The 18,758-nt window shown below is 35.1% G+C and overlaps 1 protein-coding gene across 3 annotated transcripts in view; it reads right to left on the bottom strand.

Moving 5' to 3' along the window:
* Positions 1-18,758, bottom strand: part of TMTC2 (transmembrane O-mannosyltransferase targeting cadherins 2) — a 256,087-nt gene that overhangs the window by 9,525 nt on the left and 227,804 nt on the right. The window contains exons 11-12 of one of the 3 annotated variants that reach the window (XM_084505626.1): positions 14,269-14,332; positions 13,645-13,863 (exon numbers count right to left, since the gene is read on the bottom strand). The exons of 1 other annotated variant lie outside the window; for it this stretch is intronic. In XM_084505626.1, the coding sequence (XP_084361752.1) occupies positions 13,828-13,863; positions 14,269-14,332 (100 nt within the window). In that variant the 3' untranslated portion in view covers positions 13,645-13,827. Of the gene's footprint in view, positions 1-13,644; positions 13,864-14,268; positions 14,333-18,758 lie in introns of those variants that run through there. One more of the 3 variants, XM_084505628.1, reaches the window with a different exon arrangement.

Here is an 18,758-nt window from a genome sequence, read left to right as displayed (position 1 = left end):
TAATCACTCTCAGTTTATATAGAAACAGCGATGGACATTTTTGGATAACATACTTGTTTTTCCGTAATAAAAACTAAACAGGAACATACATTATGAGTATTTAATATTATGGTTATATTAAAAATAAATAAATAAATAAATAAATAACTCCAGGCCTCAAAATGTTTCTAATTAAACTTTGTAGCTTTCCAGAATAAATGTTCTCATCAGTCTGGAATATGATAATCTTACCCATTTTTCCTAGCACTGTATGATTTCATAAAAAAAAATCATCAGATGACTTAATTTTTGTTTATAGAAATCCAACTGTGCTCTGATGCCTGCAATTTGATCATTTTAATACACAGCTATGATTATGGCATAAAACATTTAACAACTCCTTTACCTTATCTCACACGAGTACCCTGTGTGCTAATTAGAAAGTCTGTTCTCAGCAAGTCAGAAACTTGCTGAACAGAAATGTCATCTGTACTACCATACTGACAAACAGAAATTGTTTAAAATCTTTCAGTAACAGAAATTTGTCCTATTAAGAAAAAGTAAAGGTATTTTTAAATGGAGTTAAATATGTTAGTAAATATGTACTTTTGCATGCACTTTCTTGCTAAACCTAGGAAAAAAGAAAAATAGATAGCTTTGTGTTACTGTTTAAAGACAGATAAACCACTGCTAATTTAAAAGAAATGCCAAGTGTTAAAACAAAGAATATACCCTACTTTACCCAGTGGCACAAACACAGGGCAGATTAGAATAGCTGTCCTTATTAACACAATCAAACTGGCTAATCCTCAGGGAACACTCCAGTGTAGAGATCATCTGATCTCTAAAATGCTTTAGGTTTCACTATCTCTGTGCATGCTGCCAGCTTTTCGGAGGGAAAAAAAAAAAAAAAAGTTCAGCTTTTTCATGCCAGCTTTTTCTTTTCACAAAAAAATAAACAAACAAATAAATAAATCGATCAATCCAATAAAGTGTTCCTGGAAAACAAAAATGACTGCTGAGAACAAATGCATCATACATCTATTTTTGCCCAGATATTGATCAAATACATCGGTCCTCAGGGAACTTTGCATAGTTTTTCAAGATACTACTCACAGTCACACGAAGTATTACATTATAACTTCCATTTTTGAGTAGAATAGCCAACTACCAAAATTTCAGAAGGAAAAGGAGCTCATTTCTGGCCTCGAAAATTTAATTAAGCTCTACTTTAGTCCTAATTAAAGGAATCTCAAAATCACAAGTTTTCCACGATTTTGACTCAAGATGTTTGGATAAAATGTTGTGTCAAACAAGGCTTTGCACCTTTGGCTGACAAGTGCAGTCAGCTGAATTAAACACTTAAGAACTTGATTAATATGAATATTGCTGTATGTTTTCAGTACTTTTATTTAGGTATTTGCCGTTCAGTATTTAGGTATTTGCCATTATAGAGTAAAGCTTTCAGACACAGAGTGTAAACCATTGTATGCAACTTGATAGATTTGCTTTAAGCACAAGGAAAGAGAATCTCAAAAATTTATTTAAGGGTTATAACAGGCATATTTACTATTAAGACAGCTTAAAGAATTTTTTTTTTTTTTTAATGTTATATTAAAGCATTACAAAAACTGGAAAAAAAGGAAAAGAAAAACAACATGTATAAGGAGATTGTTAGGCATTGCAGCATGTTTTAGGATGAACTTTGTAGAAACGGTTTCTTTTGACTAACTTTCCCAAGGCAACAAGGAAAAAAAGAAGACCACGTTTTTCGTCTGCTAGTAATAATTTCATTGGCAGGAAAGTACAATTGAAGTCTATTTCTTGAAGTGATACAGTGTTGATAGCATGTTTTATCAACAGTATATGAAGGTATTTTCAAATTGTTCAAATAAATGCAACTTTAGCACGTCAAAATGTTACCAAGGCAATTTTACAAATGAAAATGAACTCTGTAACTTTGCAAATAAATTAAAAAACAAACAAGCAAACAAAACAAAAAACCTCTTGAGATGATGTATTGCTCACTGAACTATGTTTTTCTTTAGACAGTTGACAGAACTGAAAAAGTCTGAAAAAATGTTCATGAACAAGGTTGCATATCTTTTTTCTTCCCTTTTGTCCCCTTTATCTGGCTCCCATCACTTTCATGCCTGTTATATAGAGCAAAAAGGATTTGCTCACACTCTGTCTTGACTTTAGTTTTATCCACAAGAACGTGAGAGTAGCTGAGAAAAGAGGCACACACTATAGGTCCTTTCAAAAATCCTGAATTACACTGTTCCATATAATTCATATGAATTCATGACTTACTTTTTGGCAGCCAGTAACCTGCAGGTGTTCCCTATATACTATTTAGCAATTAAATCTACAGTACATATTAAAATTATTAACTTCCAGGGTAAACACTAGGATTTAATTTTGATTCTTGTAGCTAAAAGATTTTAAGACCATCGTTTCTAAAATACAGTCTTTTGATTGCTAATAGTGAGACCACTGGACACTAATCACTTGCTAGGCTTTTACAATATTGTGACTTGTTAAAAAATAGAGCTACTTTCTGCGAAAGCAGCCTTATTTGCTATATCTAATCCATGACATGTATATTTGCAGTGCTTTGTAAGTAACATCAAAAAGACCAGTGGTGGACCTACACATACTATTCTGGAAGTTTGCTCTTAATAATGCATATGCCAATAACTGCTGTTTAGTGAACACAAGCTTTCCGCATTCTTCAAACTCCATTAAGAAATGTAAACAACATGGCAAATATTATATTCCTATTATAAAAATGTTTAAGTATTTATTTATTAAAGCACAGGAGGACAGACAACTAATATATTTGCAGAAATAGCACCTAGAATCATAGTTCAATGCCTGCCCCTGAAATTCAATGTCAGATATTACTCAATGAAAGCAGCTGCTTGTTCCAAACTGCCCCGGGGAAAGTCCTTCACAGACTGGAGTGGAGAAGAAATGCCATCAGAAAGTATTTCGTTTCTCTGTTATTAGTAAAATAACCAACTTGTGAATTAATTAGCAAGAAACTCAATCAATGTGATTATTAAACAGATTTTTTCAAAAAGAATTAATGAAGGGTTGTGTGTTGATCTTTTAAATATGATAAAAGTAAATCAGATAATTATGAGTATTTTAAAGCAGTCACAATGTGAAGAAATAATGCAGAGAACTACCAGGTCACAGTAACCTTCCACAAGATAGCTCCACTATAAATACATCAATCATTCACCCCATGGTACCTAAGAGTTATACAACAAACCTTCATATGGATTTTATTTTTTTTTTATTGTATTTTTTTCTTTTTTACTGTTGTTGTTATATTGGAAAAGATTTCTATTTTCTTTCATGCTGCAATCATTTTCAACAAGTTTAAGGCAGCCAGACACTGAGGCAACTGGCACCGTTACAAATCATAATGTCATATTAAAGTTACTTAATGTTACAGGAAGACAATCTTTACTGGAGCACCTGAAGAATTAGTAAAACTGCCTCAGCTTAGTAACAAAGCTGTTCATTAAATGGAAGATATGTTTCAAAAGGGTAGGTACACTTGAATGTGTACTTGCTCTCCAGTAAAACTAACTGTGGTAAACAAAATCCATGTAAACACAACATGCAGAGTTGATCAATGTACAGTACTCCAGAATGCCTCAAGAGAAAGTGACTATTCTTTGGGGGAAACTAAAATCTACCCATCCTTACTGTGCCTTCTCCTTAGCAGATATCTCGACTGTAACTTTTCCAGGGAAAAATAATTCAGACTGGTATTGAAGTTACTTTTAATGACAAATTACAAGAAAATGACATCAGGTTGCAAACTCCCACCTGTCTCCTTCCTGACAGTCTGCAAAATTGTTCACAGGCAAATCTCAGACACAAAACAGTCCTATTGTTGGGCATTTTTCCCTAGACAATCACTTATGTATGCTATGAGGAGGAAAAAACAAAAGCAGTTGCATCAAAACCACCTCATGAAACAGAAACGCGAGTTCTCCAGAACTTGTGGGGAAAATAAGCCAAATAGGATAAAGCAACCCACAACTAAATATCCTTCCTAGAATAAGAGATACATCAGAATTATATACTAGGAAGAAAATTAAGAAGTTATTTATTGCAAAACATCCTACTGAGAATGTAGTACTGCTGAGTTTATTTAATGAGCATTAAAATCAGTTCCTTATCAGTTCTAATTGCATAATAAATTCATTGCATTGTTTCCAGAATTAGTACTAGAATACTCTATTAGGAAAAACCTTGCTGGATTCTCTTTTAATTGAGTTCAAACAGATGGTTTAATTTCTGAAATGCTAATCTACTGCTGTGAGTTCTATATTTCATTGCACTTTATTTTTGATTGACACCGAGGGCTACATTTACAAGGCAAAGCCAATCTTGCTCTCTCCAGGAATTGATGAAGGCAGCATAGTACCCCCCGCTATATCACTATAAGCCTGTGAATCACAATCAAGTGCACAGGTCTATCTGTGATGTATCATTTTTAATTCCGTAATTTCAGCAAAGACTGTATCTTTACAAACTACTGTCTCCCATCATCTCAAACTGTGATGAATCCTTTTATTTAAATCAATCCTACAATTCTAGGCTGTGACATCCTATTAGTTAGTTTCACAAATCTACTTTTTGAATTATTCTGTAAATGAAGTTTTGAAGTTGAGTATGAGCACAATCACTACACTGTTATTCTCATACTGAAAAGTAACCATAGAAAAGTTATTTGTCGAGAAGGATGTGGATGAAACACTAGATGAAACTACTTTGACCTCCAAGAGACAGGTGTAGCTGTTGCACATCGTTTTTTCTTCAAGTAATTTTGATGGTGAACCAAATGTATCTACATACCAGAAAAAGGCTTCATATTTGCATAATGAAAATGCGCATAAAAGCATAAAAAGAATTTGCTTTATAAATGTGAGAAAAGCATTCAAGCTAACTAAGGCACAGACCTAGACAACTTCTGAATCAGGGTCTTGACAAGAAAATGGTTCAAGTATTATTTGGTATGAGAACTTCTTCTCTTTGGAGAATTTACAACCTATCAACTGAGAATTACAACCATCCCTTGAGATCAATGATCTCAAGAACAATGTTATGCATCTAGGTAGCTGCCTGGAAAAAAAAACACCGCCTATACCTTAACACCTGGGTGATTAACTTCAGAAAAACATTACTGAACTAATAATAAATTTGCATAATTTTTGTGGTAACATGGTTTTTTACATGTTGTACACTTAGATTAAAATTTTGAGTACAGAGGGCAACAGAGGTTACAATGGAAGATACATGCATAAAACAAAACACTGGTGTGTTTTTTTGTTTGTTTGTTTGCAAAGAAAAGACTACCAGCAGCTCTGAGCCGCAAAAGAGACTGCCACCAGATGTACTGAAAACGTTATACAACCTAGATCCTAAGTGAATAGCACATGAATCATCAGAATTTCTCTCAAATTAAATGTTAAGCACAAAATTACTGTTTCAACAGTTCATGGTAAGAGTATTTGATGACTTAATGAATTGGTAAAGGTTAATGAAATTAGAAAAGAGGAGTTAATATACAGTTGCTTATTTCCAACACTTCTTTCCCTTGTTAAAGAAAAGCATGTCTATATATTTTACAGTTCACAAAGATGAATGACTCAGAAAATGTATTATGGCAATAATTAGACTGTATAAGGACTAATATTTATGGGAAATCTGCAAACATTTTCATAGCTAAAAATGAAAAGTACTCCAAATTACCATGACAACGAGATTTTAACTTACTTTGTGGGGTATTTCTGGGTATGCAAGCTTGCTGTTTGAAAAACTTTACATTAAGATGAGTTGATAGTAGTTTACATAATTTTACTTGAAGAAACCAGGAACTACAGACCCCAATTTACCTCTCACATGGGAGAAACAGAGAAGTAACTTTAAAAAAGTCAGTGGTGCTACAGAAATCCAATGTAAGCAGAAAAATCTCATACAGATTTTCACTTCAATCGTTCAGAACTCATGCAGACAAAATGCTTATAAGTATGTATAATGATATCGATGTCAAACAAGTTATTCTTCATGAGAAATAAAAAGCAACATAAAGACATTTTTATTATAATTCCCAAGTTCACCCAATACACTGAGTGGGCCAATTGATCTCAGATATTCACATGTTAAACTGCTTGTATAACCAGAAGAAAAGAGTACAAAAGTACTTCCTATTACCTAACTCTTATAAGACAGAAGCTAACAATGACATGATTTCCAGCTTCCTCCCATGCATCTTACACTATGATGGATAATATCTAGAACCAGATTTAAGTATTCCATAATCACCCAAAAGTACACTCAATCTTTGTTTTCACAGAGCTGCTAGCAGCATGCATGAGAAAATGCACATAGAGTATTCTGTGATAAGGCTGTAAAACATTTCATGTATTTCCCAAAGGAAATTTAGTGTTTTCCACAGCTGAGTAAGTTAGTTTTCAAATTATACAAATCATCCTGATATTGTGCTTCAGTATTACAGGTAAATATCCCCAATCCAATAGCCCATGTTCTTTCTTTGTCCCCTGACAGAGATCATTCGGATGAGAAATGCTATGTGTTTGTTTTTTTTATGTTGGTGTTTTTTTTTTTTTAAATTTGCCTTTTTTAAAAAAAAAAAAAAAAAAGAAAAGAAAAAAGATGGGAGACAACAATGTCTGCTAAAGTAAGAATACTTTAAGATTCAGAAGACTGTCGAAGCTGCTGACAATTGTGCACAATGAAAAAATGCAATGCATCTATAAAATATTTAAGAGGACCGTGAACAAATGTAATTGTAAGTTTTGTTCAAAAGAAAAAACACAATCTCCTCCCAGTAACTGGATAAAGGCAACGTACCTGCCTTGCACTTAGCCACAGACAAAAAAAATGAGTTGAGTGTAAGGACCTGTAATGGGTGAAGCACCATCACCACCAACAAAAATTTGGGCCCAGATCCCAAACTACATTTAAAAAGCTTTCCATCTCATGAGGATCAAAGAGAGAATATGCACTGATAAGCTCCTTACATGGAGAAGCATTGCTAATTCTACGTAAACGGTGAAGCCCCTTTCTACCTTCTGCTAGGCAGGCTGAAATATGTCATAACTATTCTGATATCAAATCTTGGACGCAGTCTTTTTTCTGTCAAAGGGGACATTCCACCCAATTTGCAGTAAACAGAAAGTGCTCTCTTATGCTTTTGACATCAGAGAGTGGTATCCTCTTTCCTCTCAGGGTGTTCCACTGTCTCTTGTCCCAGTGAAGCTGATTGATGCTTAAGCCTCCCACCCCTTTAACTGTCCAAAGACAAACCATTAAGTGTGCCATCTGGAAGCATGGTTCCCATCAGTCATGCCTATCTTCTCATTAGGGAAGCTGTGGGACACTTTTTAGTCTCTAAAAGTTTTGCATGCCCTATAACAATCGATTCAGTCTTCAGAAAGCAACAGAGCAGGAAGAGAGGAAGAACTGGATCCTGGGAAGTTTTCTTATTCCTCACACCTTCAACAGGAAAGAAGAAAGGAGTAATTTTCAGGAGGCCAAGACTGTTGCTGCACTGGAAGGAGTCCACAGCTATTCATATCACTGAGGCAGAAAGCTTGGCATGCTTGAGAGGAAGCTTTAAACAATGCGAGGCTTAGCAAAACTAGTGCTGTGAGGGGAAAGCTCTGCAGCCCTGAGCAAAGGGGCAGCTCAGAGGCAGGCAGGCAACCAACAGAAGCTACATCTGCCCTATATGGCTCACTTTAGTATTTCCTGTAAAAGCAGGCACAAGTCAATGCCTGACACGAGCTATTTAAAAATAGGACCCTGTGCTCATTCCATGGCATCAATATTTGAAAATAAAAGATGACTGTGTTGTCATTACTTTGAATAAGGAAGTAAACAAACAGAAGAACATTTTAGAACAAGGATTCTTAGCTGAAAATTGTCATGAGTCTTCTGAGACCCAATGTAGAGTACTGCTCTCAGCCTCAAGGCCCCCAGCATAAGACCGACATGGACCTGCTGGAGCAAGTCCACATGAAGGCCAAGAGGATTATCATGGGGCTGGAGCATCTCTCTCTATGAAGACAGGCTGAGGGAGTTGGGGTTGTCCAGCCTGGAGAAGAGAAGGCTCTGGGGAGACCTTACTGAAGGGGAGCCTATTGGGGAGCCTTCCTGAAGGCCGCTATAAGGCCTAAGGGGGGACCTTAAGGAAAGCTGTGGAAGGACTCTTTGTCAGGGAGAGTAGTCATAGGACAAGGAGTAATAGCCTTAAACTAAAAGAGGGTAAATTTAGATATTAGGAAGAAGTTCTTCACAATGAGGGTGGTGAGGAACTGGATCAGGTTGCCCACAGAATCTCTGGATACCCCAACCGCGGAAGTGTTCCAGGCCAGGTTGGATGGGGCTTTGAGAAACCTAGTCTGGTGGGAGGTGTCCCTGCCCATGGCAGCAGGTTGGAACGGGGTGGTCTTTAAGGCCTCTTCCAACCCAAGCCATTTTATGTTTATGCTTATGTCATTTTATGTTTTATTGGTAATAATCTGTGGTATAAAAATCAAATATGTATTGTTTCTGTAGATGACCATGACTGCTTTATCTGTACCATGCTGCTGAGTACTATGACAAGACAACCCATTTTGGTTTGGATTACAGGTACTAGGTAGATTTTCTTAAATGAGCTGCTGGAGCAATGGATCCATTGCTGGTGAGGGATTTGCAGTATCCCTGGAGCAGCACAAGGAGAAGACCGGAGCTGGTGAAGTGCTGAATAGTGCCGTACCAGTTGAGGATCAGCTGCAGACAGTTCAAGAATCAATGCTAAACAATCTGCCTACCATCACCAGCAGAACTAACATAGCAGGAGCTCTTAAGAACTTTATGAAAATTCACCTTGGTGAAAACAGCATACTGGTTAATGATACTGCTTAAATACATTAAAGCCATCTTTTCACATTTACCCAAGCTAAATAACAGAATTACTAAACATTCAGGAGAAAGTCAAATAAGGAAATTTGGAACTGAAACTCCGAAGGAAGAAAGTCATGATAAAGCAGGATTTGGTCACATACATTTCAAGATAGATGTTGGATTTTAAGATATATGCACTCTAGGAAGGCTATTTATTTTTTGAGGTCTTGCCATAAATAAAAGGATATATGCCATACAAGGCACCAAAAGCATTTTATCTATAAGAAGGCTATAAAAGCATATACTCAATTATCTGGAAATCACTAGTGTCCTTCTTTAAACTGTTGGACACTTTGAGGTAGAGCTTATTGTAAACTGGAGCCTTTGACACTAAATCTGTATTCCAGCATTGGGGGGAAAAAGTAAGCACTTGTAGCAACTGCTTTTTAATATGATATTGTGTTAACTGACTACATAAACCATTCAAGTCAAGAAATAGTTTAGTCCACCACACTATGATTAAACCATCTAGTTGAAATTATATTTATTTTGCTTATAGGTACATTTCTCTTTTCCCCCTCATTCTATGTGTGTGTCTTTATGTATGTTGTTACAGTAAGACATTTAATCAAGCCCTTTTGAAGTGGTAGAGTGGAAACAGCTGTTTCTAACAATGTGCCGATGATATGGGGCTTAAAGCTGTCATGAACTCCAGACTGCAAGCAGCATTAATATGTGGTTGGGATGGCAGTGACTTGCAGGTCATGGCATCTCCTTGAGGAATGTTTCTAAGCCAATCAGCTCAAAATGCTGGCTCAAAGTCTTAAGGCTCTGGTGAGCTCTCTTTCATTTAATACTCTTGAGGTCACACTTCAAAGTGCCTTTTCTTCTCAAGAGCCATTGGCCATATGTAGGGGTTCTAGAGCATCTTTTAAGGATTGGTTGCTTCAAGTTCAGACTTAAAAAATTAGAAATGAATTTCCATTACACAAATGATGTCTTAAAAGTTCAATAACAGCTGGAGCTTAAGTCAGTATCTCACATTCTTGTAAAGAATGGTAGTTTAAAGACAGTTTCTGCGTGACTGATTTTTCCACAACAAAGGGAGCATAAAGCTCACATTACAGAGTGCCTAACAACTTGTTAAAACAATTGCCTGATTTATGAACATTACAAGATGAAGAGCACCTAGAAACCATCTCTGAGTACAGACTTTCCTCAGCAATACTCCCACTCAGAATAATCACTGCATACGTCTTGCTGTTTAAGAAACCTGCACTTTCATTTCTTCATGTAATTGCATTTGTTAAAATTAGACTAACATGGTAAACATACATCCAAGCCAACACTGCTAGAATGAACACATATGGGCTTCTCAATGCTCTAAAATGATTTTGTTTTGACCATGGTAAACACACGCAGTGGGAATGCATTTTTCAGAAAATATTCAAAAAAGATCCAGGCACTAGGGAAAATAATCTCTCTAGGTTACCTATGGAGTCGAAGGAGGAAAAGAGAGCCCTGGAAGAAGTGATTCATAGCAAATAAAAGTAGACTCATTCTCTGAATTTCTTCCTGGATTCCTCCTTAGCTCCCCAGGGGAAACTCAACTTTGTGAAGTCTACTTGGAAATAAATAGACAACTTTGAGAATGCTTGCCTCTTCAGTGAAGATTAAGAAAATCAATTCTCTTTTTCACAGAAGTACTATATTCTACAGAAAGTACCGCTCTTCTGAAATTTGACTGGAAATTACTTTCATAGAGGATAAATAAACATCTACTGTAAATACGGCCAATCACAAACATTATTGAGAGAATGTCTAGGTCTAAACCCTCAATAGCACTAGCTAGATTTGTTTTTAATTTTGTACCCAAACTGCATTTCAGCTGCTGCTGCTGTTATACCAAAGTGTTATAATTCTTTTACACTTTGTAAAATGAAGGAGTGTCCAAAAGCAAAGATGTTCAGGAAGTGTGTATATACATATATAAATTCACCTGTGCTGTGTTCAGCAGTTCCTTTACCAGTTATAGCATTTTGGCAAACACTTTATTCATTGTAATATGGCTTTTCACAGAGAATAAATAGTATTTTCAGTATTTTTCAGTCCTATCAGAATTAATTCAATGATGAATTAATTACCACCAATACTACAACAACATAATAATCTATGTGATGTTTGCTTTCTTAAAAAAAATGGCTTGCATGTTTCAGAGAAGTTTCATTCACCAGATTCAACAGGTTCTATCTCAAGCACACGAAGGAGGAAGACTTGTAAAACAGACACTTTTACCACTTCATTGTTCTAGGAACAAGGCTGACCCATTGCATGGAATGAGGCTTCAAAGATGCTGCAGTATTTTCACTGTGAGGGAATGTAAAAACAGATCTCTTGGCAACTAATATTAAACAGATGCACGCAAATGTATATATATGTATGTATACATATGGAATTTTGTATGCATACATCTGTGTATTATATTGCATTCATACATCTAGTATTTGAATTCTGTACAAATAAATGGTTTCAGACTATTAGTGATACATAAAAAAAAAAATCCTTCAGTAATATATTTTACTTGAAATTAAGATATTTCTTTAAGATCTTGACTCACATCATTTTGTTGATTTTTCATAAGGCACTGAGAAAATACAAGGGCTGTATCCAAAATAACAAATTACACTGTGGGCAGGGAACATTCCAGGCCATTAGAAATCTATTATCTACATTTTCAATACATAAAAATGGCTCCTACACAGCTCTGGACTGGGCCACTGCAGTCTCTCAGACAGTATCTGTATGCACTGTGAGAAGCTGATTGGCCTGACACTAGAGACTAGTCCCGGACACATTTAATTTTCCAGTATACACATTGCAATTGAGCACACAGGATTTTACTATGGCCAGCCAATTTGAATTCTACTCTGCCTTGGAAAGACCAGGAACTCTATTGTCACATCTGCTTTATATTACTTACTACCTAGAAAACCTCGTTTGAGTGATTTCTTTTACCCTTTTACCCATTTGACTTTCATTCTTGAGATACTGCCCTTGTACAATCTTCTCCTAACAGTTGATGCTGGCAATGAAAACTGACACATCTTGTCCACTCTGCACCATTGTAATTATTATTTATGAGAAGTCATGAAACGTATGCATATTATGGTTAGCCACAGAGTTATGCTTTAGCACCTTGAAGATAAAAGTGAATTCCTTCTTAAAGGAAACTCAACAGGAGTTCCTGTTAGATTTAAACTTAAAAAGCAAGATTTAACTTTTCTTCTGATTAACTAATAGTATTTAGATGCTAAGATAAAACTATTTCTAAACAGAGAACAATTATTTTAAGGTAGAATAATGAACTAAGAATTACAAGCAAGGCTGACCTTGTTTCCAAGAATGCTTGGAGAAAATGTGTTACATTTTTTACATTAAAAAGAAAAAAAGGAAAAAAAAAAAAACACTAAAGAACCCTCACAGTTGACAAAAGGAAAAATAGACCCTTACCAGCAAACAAGGAATGGTGGGATGGTGGGATGTTTATCATTCCAAGGAGGAATGATATGCCAAGAAGGAGGCTATCACCCTACCTCCAAAATACATGTATTTTATACTACCAGTAAAATAACACACTCTTATGCAAGATGATAATGTTCTTATAAATCAAAACAATTAAATGTTAAAATCACATTTTGCTTTCAATATGAAAAATACCTACAGCCAACAAAAGATTATTCAGACATAGCTTCATAACCTTCTATGAAATTTGTCTTAGACAGATATCTCTATACTAACAAGTGGCATAGCACAATAGAAAGGAAAACATTTGGATGCTAAGGTATCCTTGGCCATGAAATGTGTGTTTCATTGGTTTTAATTTGGACTTCCTCTGGGCTATCCCTATTAGCTGCTGGGGTACATGTATACTGGATGCATCTTCTCGTTTAGTTTCCTCTCACAGAAATCCCATTCATATACAACTAATCCCATTCATATACTACTAAGTGATGAGAACCAGAGTGCAGTAAGTGGAGATGTCTGTGAGATGTGCTTCAAAAGCATGCCATTGCTCTGAACTGAAATGCTTAAGAGGATACACTGAGCTTTACCCTTCTGTTGACTTCCACAGTACAGTGGTGCTAATGGTGTGTGCAATGAACTGGAGAGTCAAGCTAAACAAGTGCTGATTCAATAAATATCTAAGTTAATAGACAGTTGCTATCTTTTGGTCTAAAATGTAATTTCACAAAATACAAATTAAAGGAATACATAGATTTTGGAGTTGGTTTGTGTGTTTTTGTTTTGTTTTGTTTTTAAAGAGACTGTGAAAATGAAAGTTTCATATGAATAGGTTACTTTATTTTTTTGTATTTTGTTAGCTTATTTTGAGTTTTAGCTAGTGTTAGTTTGGGGTATTAGGCACCAAAATTCTTTAGTTTTAAGACTGTATTCTTTTGCCATTTTTTTAAACGAAAATGCTAACCTATTTTCAAATTAAGCACTATAGAATTTCACAACAAGAATGTGTTCTGTACTTGATACCTTCAATAGACAAAGTATGAGGGTTTAAAAATAATTTCTGCCCCATTTATATCCATGAGTGGTGTTTCCTCCCAAAGTCCAAAGGTAATTGAAAAGAAATATAACATTGAGTAATAAACGGTAAAAAGAAAATATTTTATTCCTTTAGTTCCTGATGCAATAAAATTGGTAATGAACTTTATTTTTTTTTAACAGGGCGCTCATATATTCCTACATATTTCCACTTCAAGGAATAAGCATTTCTTTACTTCAAGGAATAAGCATTTCTTTACTTCACTTTACTTCAAGGAATAAGCATTTTTTTTCTTTACTTCAGCATTTACTTTCTTTACTTCAAGGAATAAGCATTTCTTTAAACCATCTTTAAGTCTGTTGAACAACAACATTTTCCACAAGTTCCTGACAGAAAAAAAGGCATAAATGTATTATTTAAAATGCCTTAAATAGTAGATCACAGAATAGCCTTTCATTATCTTGTTACTAGCGAAAATAGATGGAATTAGGAGAGCTTTCCAAACTTGACACGTTTAAAAGTAGATAAATAAATCTAAATCTATAAATCTTTTTTTCAAATATGTGAGCCAAGTATGACTTGTTGCTGGAATACTACACTAAGATAACATGAAAGTGTACTGATTGGTCTAGCCAATGCATGACTTTATCTGACTACCCTATAATTGACCATATATGATACAGGCCAAGAAATCAAACGTTCCAGCACGAAGTCCCTCCTCAGCATAAACAGTTCAGCACTACAGCACATTCATCAGTTTACGTAATAGATATCATTGAGAAGGTACTTACATTAGGTCTTAATCCTGCTGCCATTTCATAATATTTCTCAGCTTCTTCATTAAGGCTGGCTTGTCTATAAGAATACATATATATATATATAATTACTCTTCAGTTTCCTTGGGTTAAAAACAAACCAACAAACATACAAAAGCACACCTAAAAATACTGCAACTATTCCCCACCATTTAAGGATATTACCTTAACAAATACCCAAAATATCTAAAAGATTGTAGTTCAGCATATCCATTTCATCTGATGAACCCTCTTTGTGTATTATATTTTCTTCTTAGTTCTGAAAAGGTACATAGTTTTTCTGAAAATTAGTGCACACTGGAGAGAACTTCAGAAGGCTAAATGCTCATCTGAGGCAAAAGCACTGATGTACCAGTCTTTACCAGAGGAAAACCTGGTTTATTTTTTGTAATTACCCATACTCTAACAGTAAACCATTAAGGTACATGTTATACAATAACATAGTTCATTTTTTTCTGTTTCTCAAAGAACACTGTTATTCAAGAAACCAAATACAGAAAATACTACTTCTTAAAAATAGGTTTCTATGATTCAGGGAAATCATTTATATGAGTTCTCATTCAACACCTACTCACATCAGACCAAGAGTGGGTTTAACTTATACATCATACTGCAAGGGAATAAGATGAGTCTCGGGGTATCTGAAGCACTATCAGCCCACCTCTTTTCTTTCTCCTTTCATATAGATGGCGCCTACATTCTCCTAGTAGTTTAATTTTTATACCTTCGTTCCCTCACTTTTAATTTTAATGCATTCAAAAGAATGCATTATGTTGCCAAAGAAATCCAAATGCATTTTTTTTGCTCAACAGGCCCTTTTTACATTGTCTCTCAAACTCCTGTCTACTTCTTTTGTCTCTACATTCTTAAACTCTATCAAAATTTTCATTGTGGCCACTGGCTGAAGGAGTATCTCTCAATCACATACAAGTTATGAGAAAGACGGTAAATATGTAGGAACAACTGGCAAGCTACATATCTTTTGCTATTGCTTTGTCACAATATTGAAGCCAAGGAGGAAAAAAAAATAGGGAGAGAGAGTTAGCTGTCTTCATATAAGAGATCTTGTTTGTTATGTGATTACAGATACATTTGTATGATACAAGTGAAAAATTAGAAAACAAGGATAAAACAGACCAGGATGGATTATTATTTTTACTTTTTCTTCCCCTTCAAAGAACAGTAATTAGCTGAGAATAAGTCAGCTGAGCACATGTATCTGGAGATATTACTTTGTTAGTTACATGTGATGTTTCACGTGCTTTGTTGTTCAGTGATCACATTTTGTTCTAATTTTGTATTCCCATCCACTAAAATTTTAAACTTTAGCCACATTATACATGATAAGCAGTTATTTCCAATCAACATATTTTAACAGACAGTTATTGCTCTTGGGAAGAGAAAGGGAGGATGGATAATTCCTTTGAAGTTTCTCACATACTTCACATGCAGCCTGAAACCACTTCCTGACTAACAATTTAACACGTACAACCCAGTTGATACCTGTTAACTGTTTGATATTACTTTGGACATGCATCTTCAACACAGTGGTTGCTGTGGTTAAATATAATTGAATGTCTAAAAACACTCATTTAACATGCTTCTGTATCACCCCTGAGGGGCATTAGTAGCACTTGAAACTACTGAAAAAAAAAATATATATATATATATAAATATATATATATATCATACTTCCAAATTTCAGGACTTACTATAAGGCACATAAAATGAAATATGTCACACAGCTTTTTTTTTTTCCTGTTTACACAGAACTGTCAGGAAACAAAGCATTTCTGAATGTAGTGAAAACCCATACATGTAAGGTGCTTTATCCAGGGGCAGACACAGACCATACATTTCAGCTCAAAAAAGTGTTGTTGGCACGTAAATATAGAACAAATTAAAATCTTGTCCAATTTTAGCCCAGAAGTGGAAATACATGGCTTGCTTTCCTCCCACATGCACATACTGATCATTAATTTTCAAATTGAAATCAATTTAAATTTATAATTATCTATTAAAATTGGCTTATATAAACGAACACACACCAACTAATCTGTTCAGAAAAATGCCAGTTCCATTACTGAGGCATTCAGCAACTGCTCCTTTAGTTAAGATACGGGAGAATTCTGGTTCACATTTTCACTGGAGATCTATGCTAGAAATTCATTATGTTAAGCCTTGGAATGGCTATCCCTTGAGAAAAATAAAAGGCACAGGGGTAGGAAATTGCAGTAACCCTATGCCACTAAGCAGTAAAGGGCTCTGGATCAATGTCAAAAAACGGAAGGACACCACTAAAGGAAACATAATTGACATCGCAGTAAAACATTAGACAAAATGTTGATAATAAAACAGAAAGGAAGGAAAAGAAGTAAAGAGAAGTTGGGAAGACAGAGCCCTTTTTATACTTAAGATGTATATTTCAACCTGTATTCCAAATCTTTTCATGAGGACTGTCCTTGAAAACACATCTGATTTCCCCAATTAACATCTAGCATTCAATCTTATTTCAAGGGACAAAAATGTCTTCTCTCTTTATTCTCCCATCTCTCTCTACCTGAGCCTACAGACCTACCAGTTCCTGTGTTTCACCAGTTCCAGGTGATTACCAATGACACTTCCTAAACGTGCTGGACAACACATTACTCTTAGGTTCTCCTGACACCCAGTTACATTCAACTTACATTCATTTTAAATGTTTATGCTAACCACTGGAAAAAATACTGCTTTGAGAGAAAAAACTACACCAATGTTTAGATACATAAACTGGCTTAGATACATAAACAAGTGAATGGAAAGGGCTATTTTTAAACTGCCAGTTGCTTGGCCTAAAGCGTCAGGCTGTTATTTTTTTTATTTTTTTTTAAAGTGAAATAATGGATAACAGTCCCACTATGAAAAAGACATTTTCCTGAAAGAGGTCCGTATTTAATAGAACAGATTTTTGATACTTGTCATTCTTAATGGAACCTTTTGTGTCATACCAAAATTATAATGACATTCCATACATATAACGCTTCATCCATATTTTCAGTTTTACAACAATTACAGAATTTTACAGGAATGATATAGTTAGCCATACATATACATATTTAAATACAACGATAGCAGTTACATAGTGAATAAAATCTGTGTAGGCAACAATATAGGGTGAACTGGTATCTGTGAGATTGTGCCAGCAACTAGACCTTATGTTCAGTCAGTGTGTTTGGCAAGCCAAAATATTCACATAGATGTTCACTGCAAAATGAAGACCAAGTCACGTAGCACTGCTCTAATTCAAACTTATGTTTTTAAATTGCCAATAAGCATGCAATGACTTCATGTAATACAATGGTTGCCCAGAGCAACCCATTGTCTTACAGAAGCATGAAAAAGAAATATTCCTACAAAAAAGTGCTTTTTAGCTCTTCTCCCTATGCTTGTTTTCATTTGAAGACAACATGAAGCTCTTTTCCTGTTTCAAATTAGTACGGCGCTGTCACTACACTGCCATTCCTCATTCTAAATTCAACCATCTCTTAGTTCACAGGAAACCTGTCTCACCTCAGTACACAACTGCCAAGTGAAACAGCAATGTTAAGAGATGACTGTCACTGAAGTTAGAGCCACCATAAGGCACTCCCAATATATATGCTTCACTACACTCCATTCAGATGTATCTAGCTTTACCGAAAGGCTTCAAGCTGAGGCTATAAGCAAAAGCATAGCAAACACTACAAAAGTAAAACGCACGAGCAGTTACTGTTTTAAGAACCACCTCAAAAAAATAAACAACAGCTACATAACCCTTGAATATAGCTGTCTGAAAAACAAATTCTGTGAGAAAACAAATTTTACAAGCAAGAACTATTCAAGTTAAAAGTTACCAGACTGTTGAAAATAAATTATTACATTCATCCCACATCTCACTCCTCTTACAGGTGACTCAATTCATCTGACATTGCATTATCATGATCCAACAGAAATCAACCAGGCAAAAAAATGATTAACTGTTTGTGTAATTAGGAAAAAAAGGAGATTCACTAATAATACAAACTTGACCTCAGCTTCAGACTTAGTCACAAAGACAGAAAATAAACAGTGATGGAATACCTCACAGAAGGAGCTGGAATCTTTCTTGTGACTGCAAAACTGAGAACAGGCTATCTAAAATACAGCTATGGCATTAGGACACAGTTAACAGTTCTGTTGCAAATTTACAAAACATTAATTCACAGCACTCCAGTGTATGCCTTGTTCAAATTTTTCAAAAATTGTTAATTACTGGTGTAGAAAACAAATTGAACTTGGAGGGAATGCTGTGATTTTATCCACCCAAAGCAGCTGTAACCCAGATTATAAAGAATTTATGTACAATTCTAAATAAGCATCTTCATGTTTCTAAATCTCCTGACACTCCTTGGGGTAATGGTGGAAACAGGTTAATGACAAAAGGGAAAGATGATACTTCCCTGAATCAA

Source organism: Aythya ferina (assembly GCF_964211825.1).
Source record: "Aythya ferina genome assembly, chromosome: 1".
In the NCBI taxonomy this organism is placed as follows: domain Eukaryota; kingdom Metazoa; phylum Chordata; class Aves; order Anseriformes; family Anatidae; genus Aythya; species Aythya ferina.
This window is presented reverse-complemented; position numbering and strand designations above follow the sequence as displayed.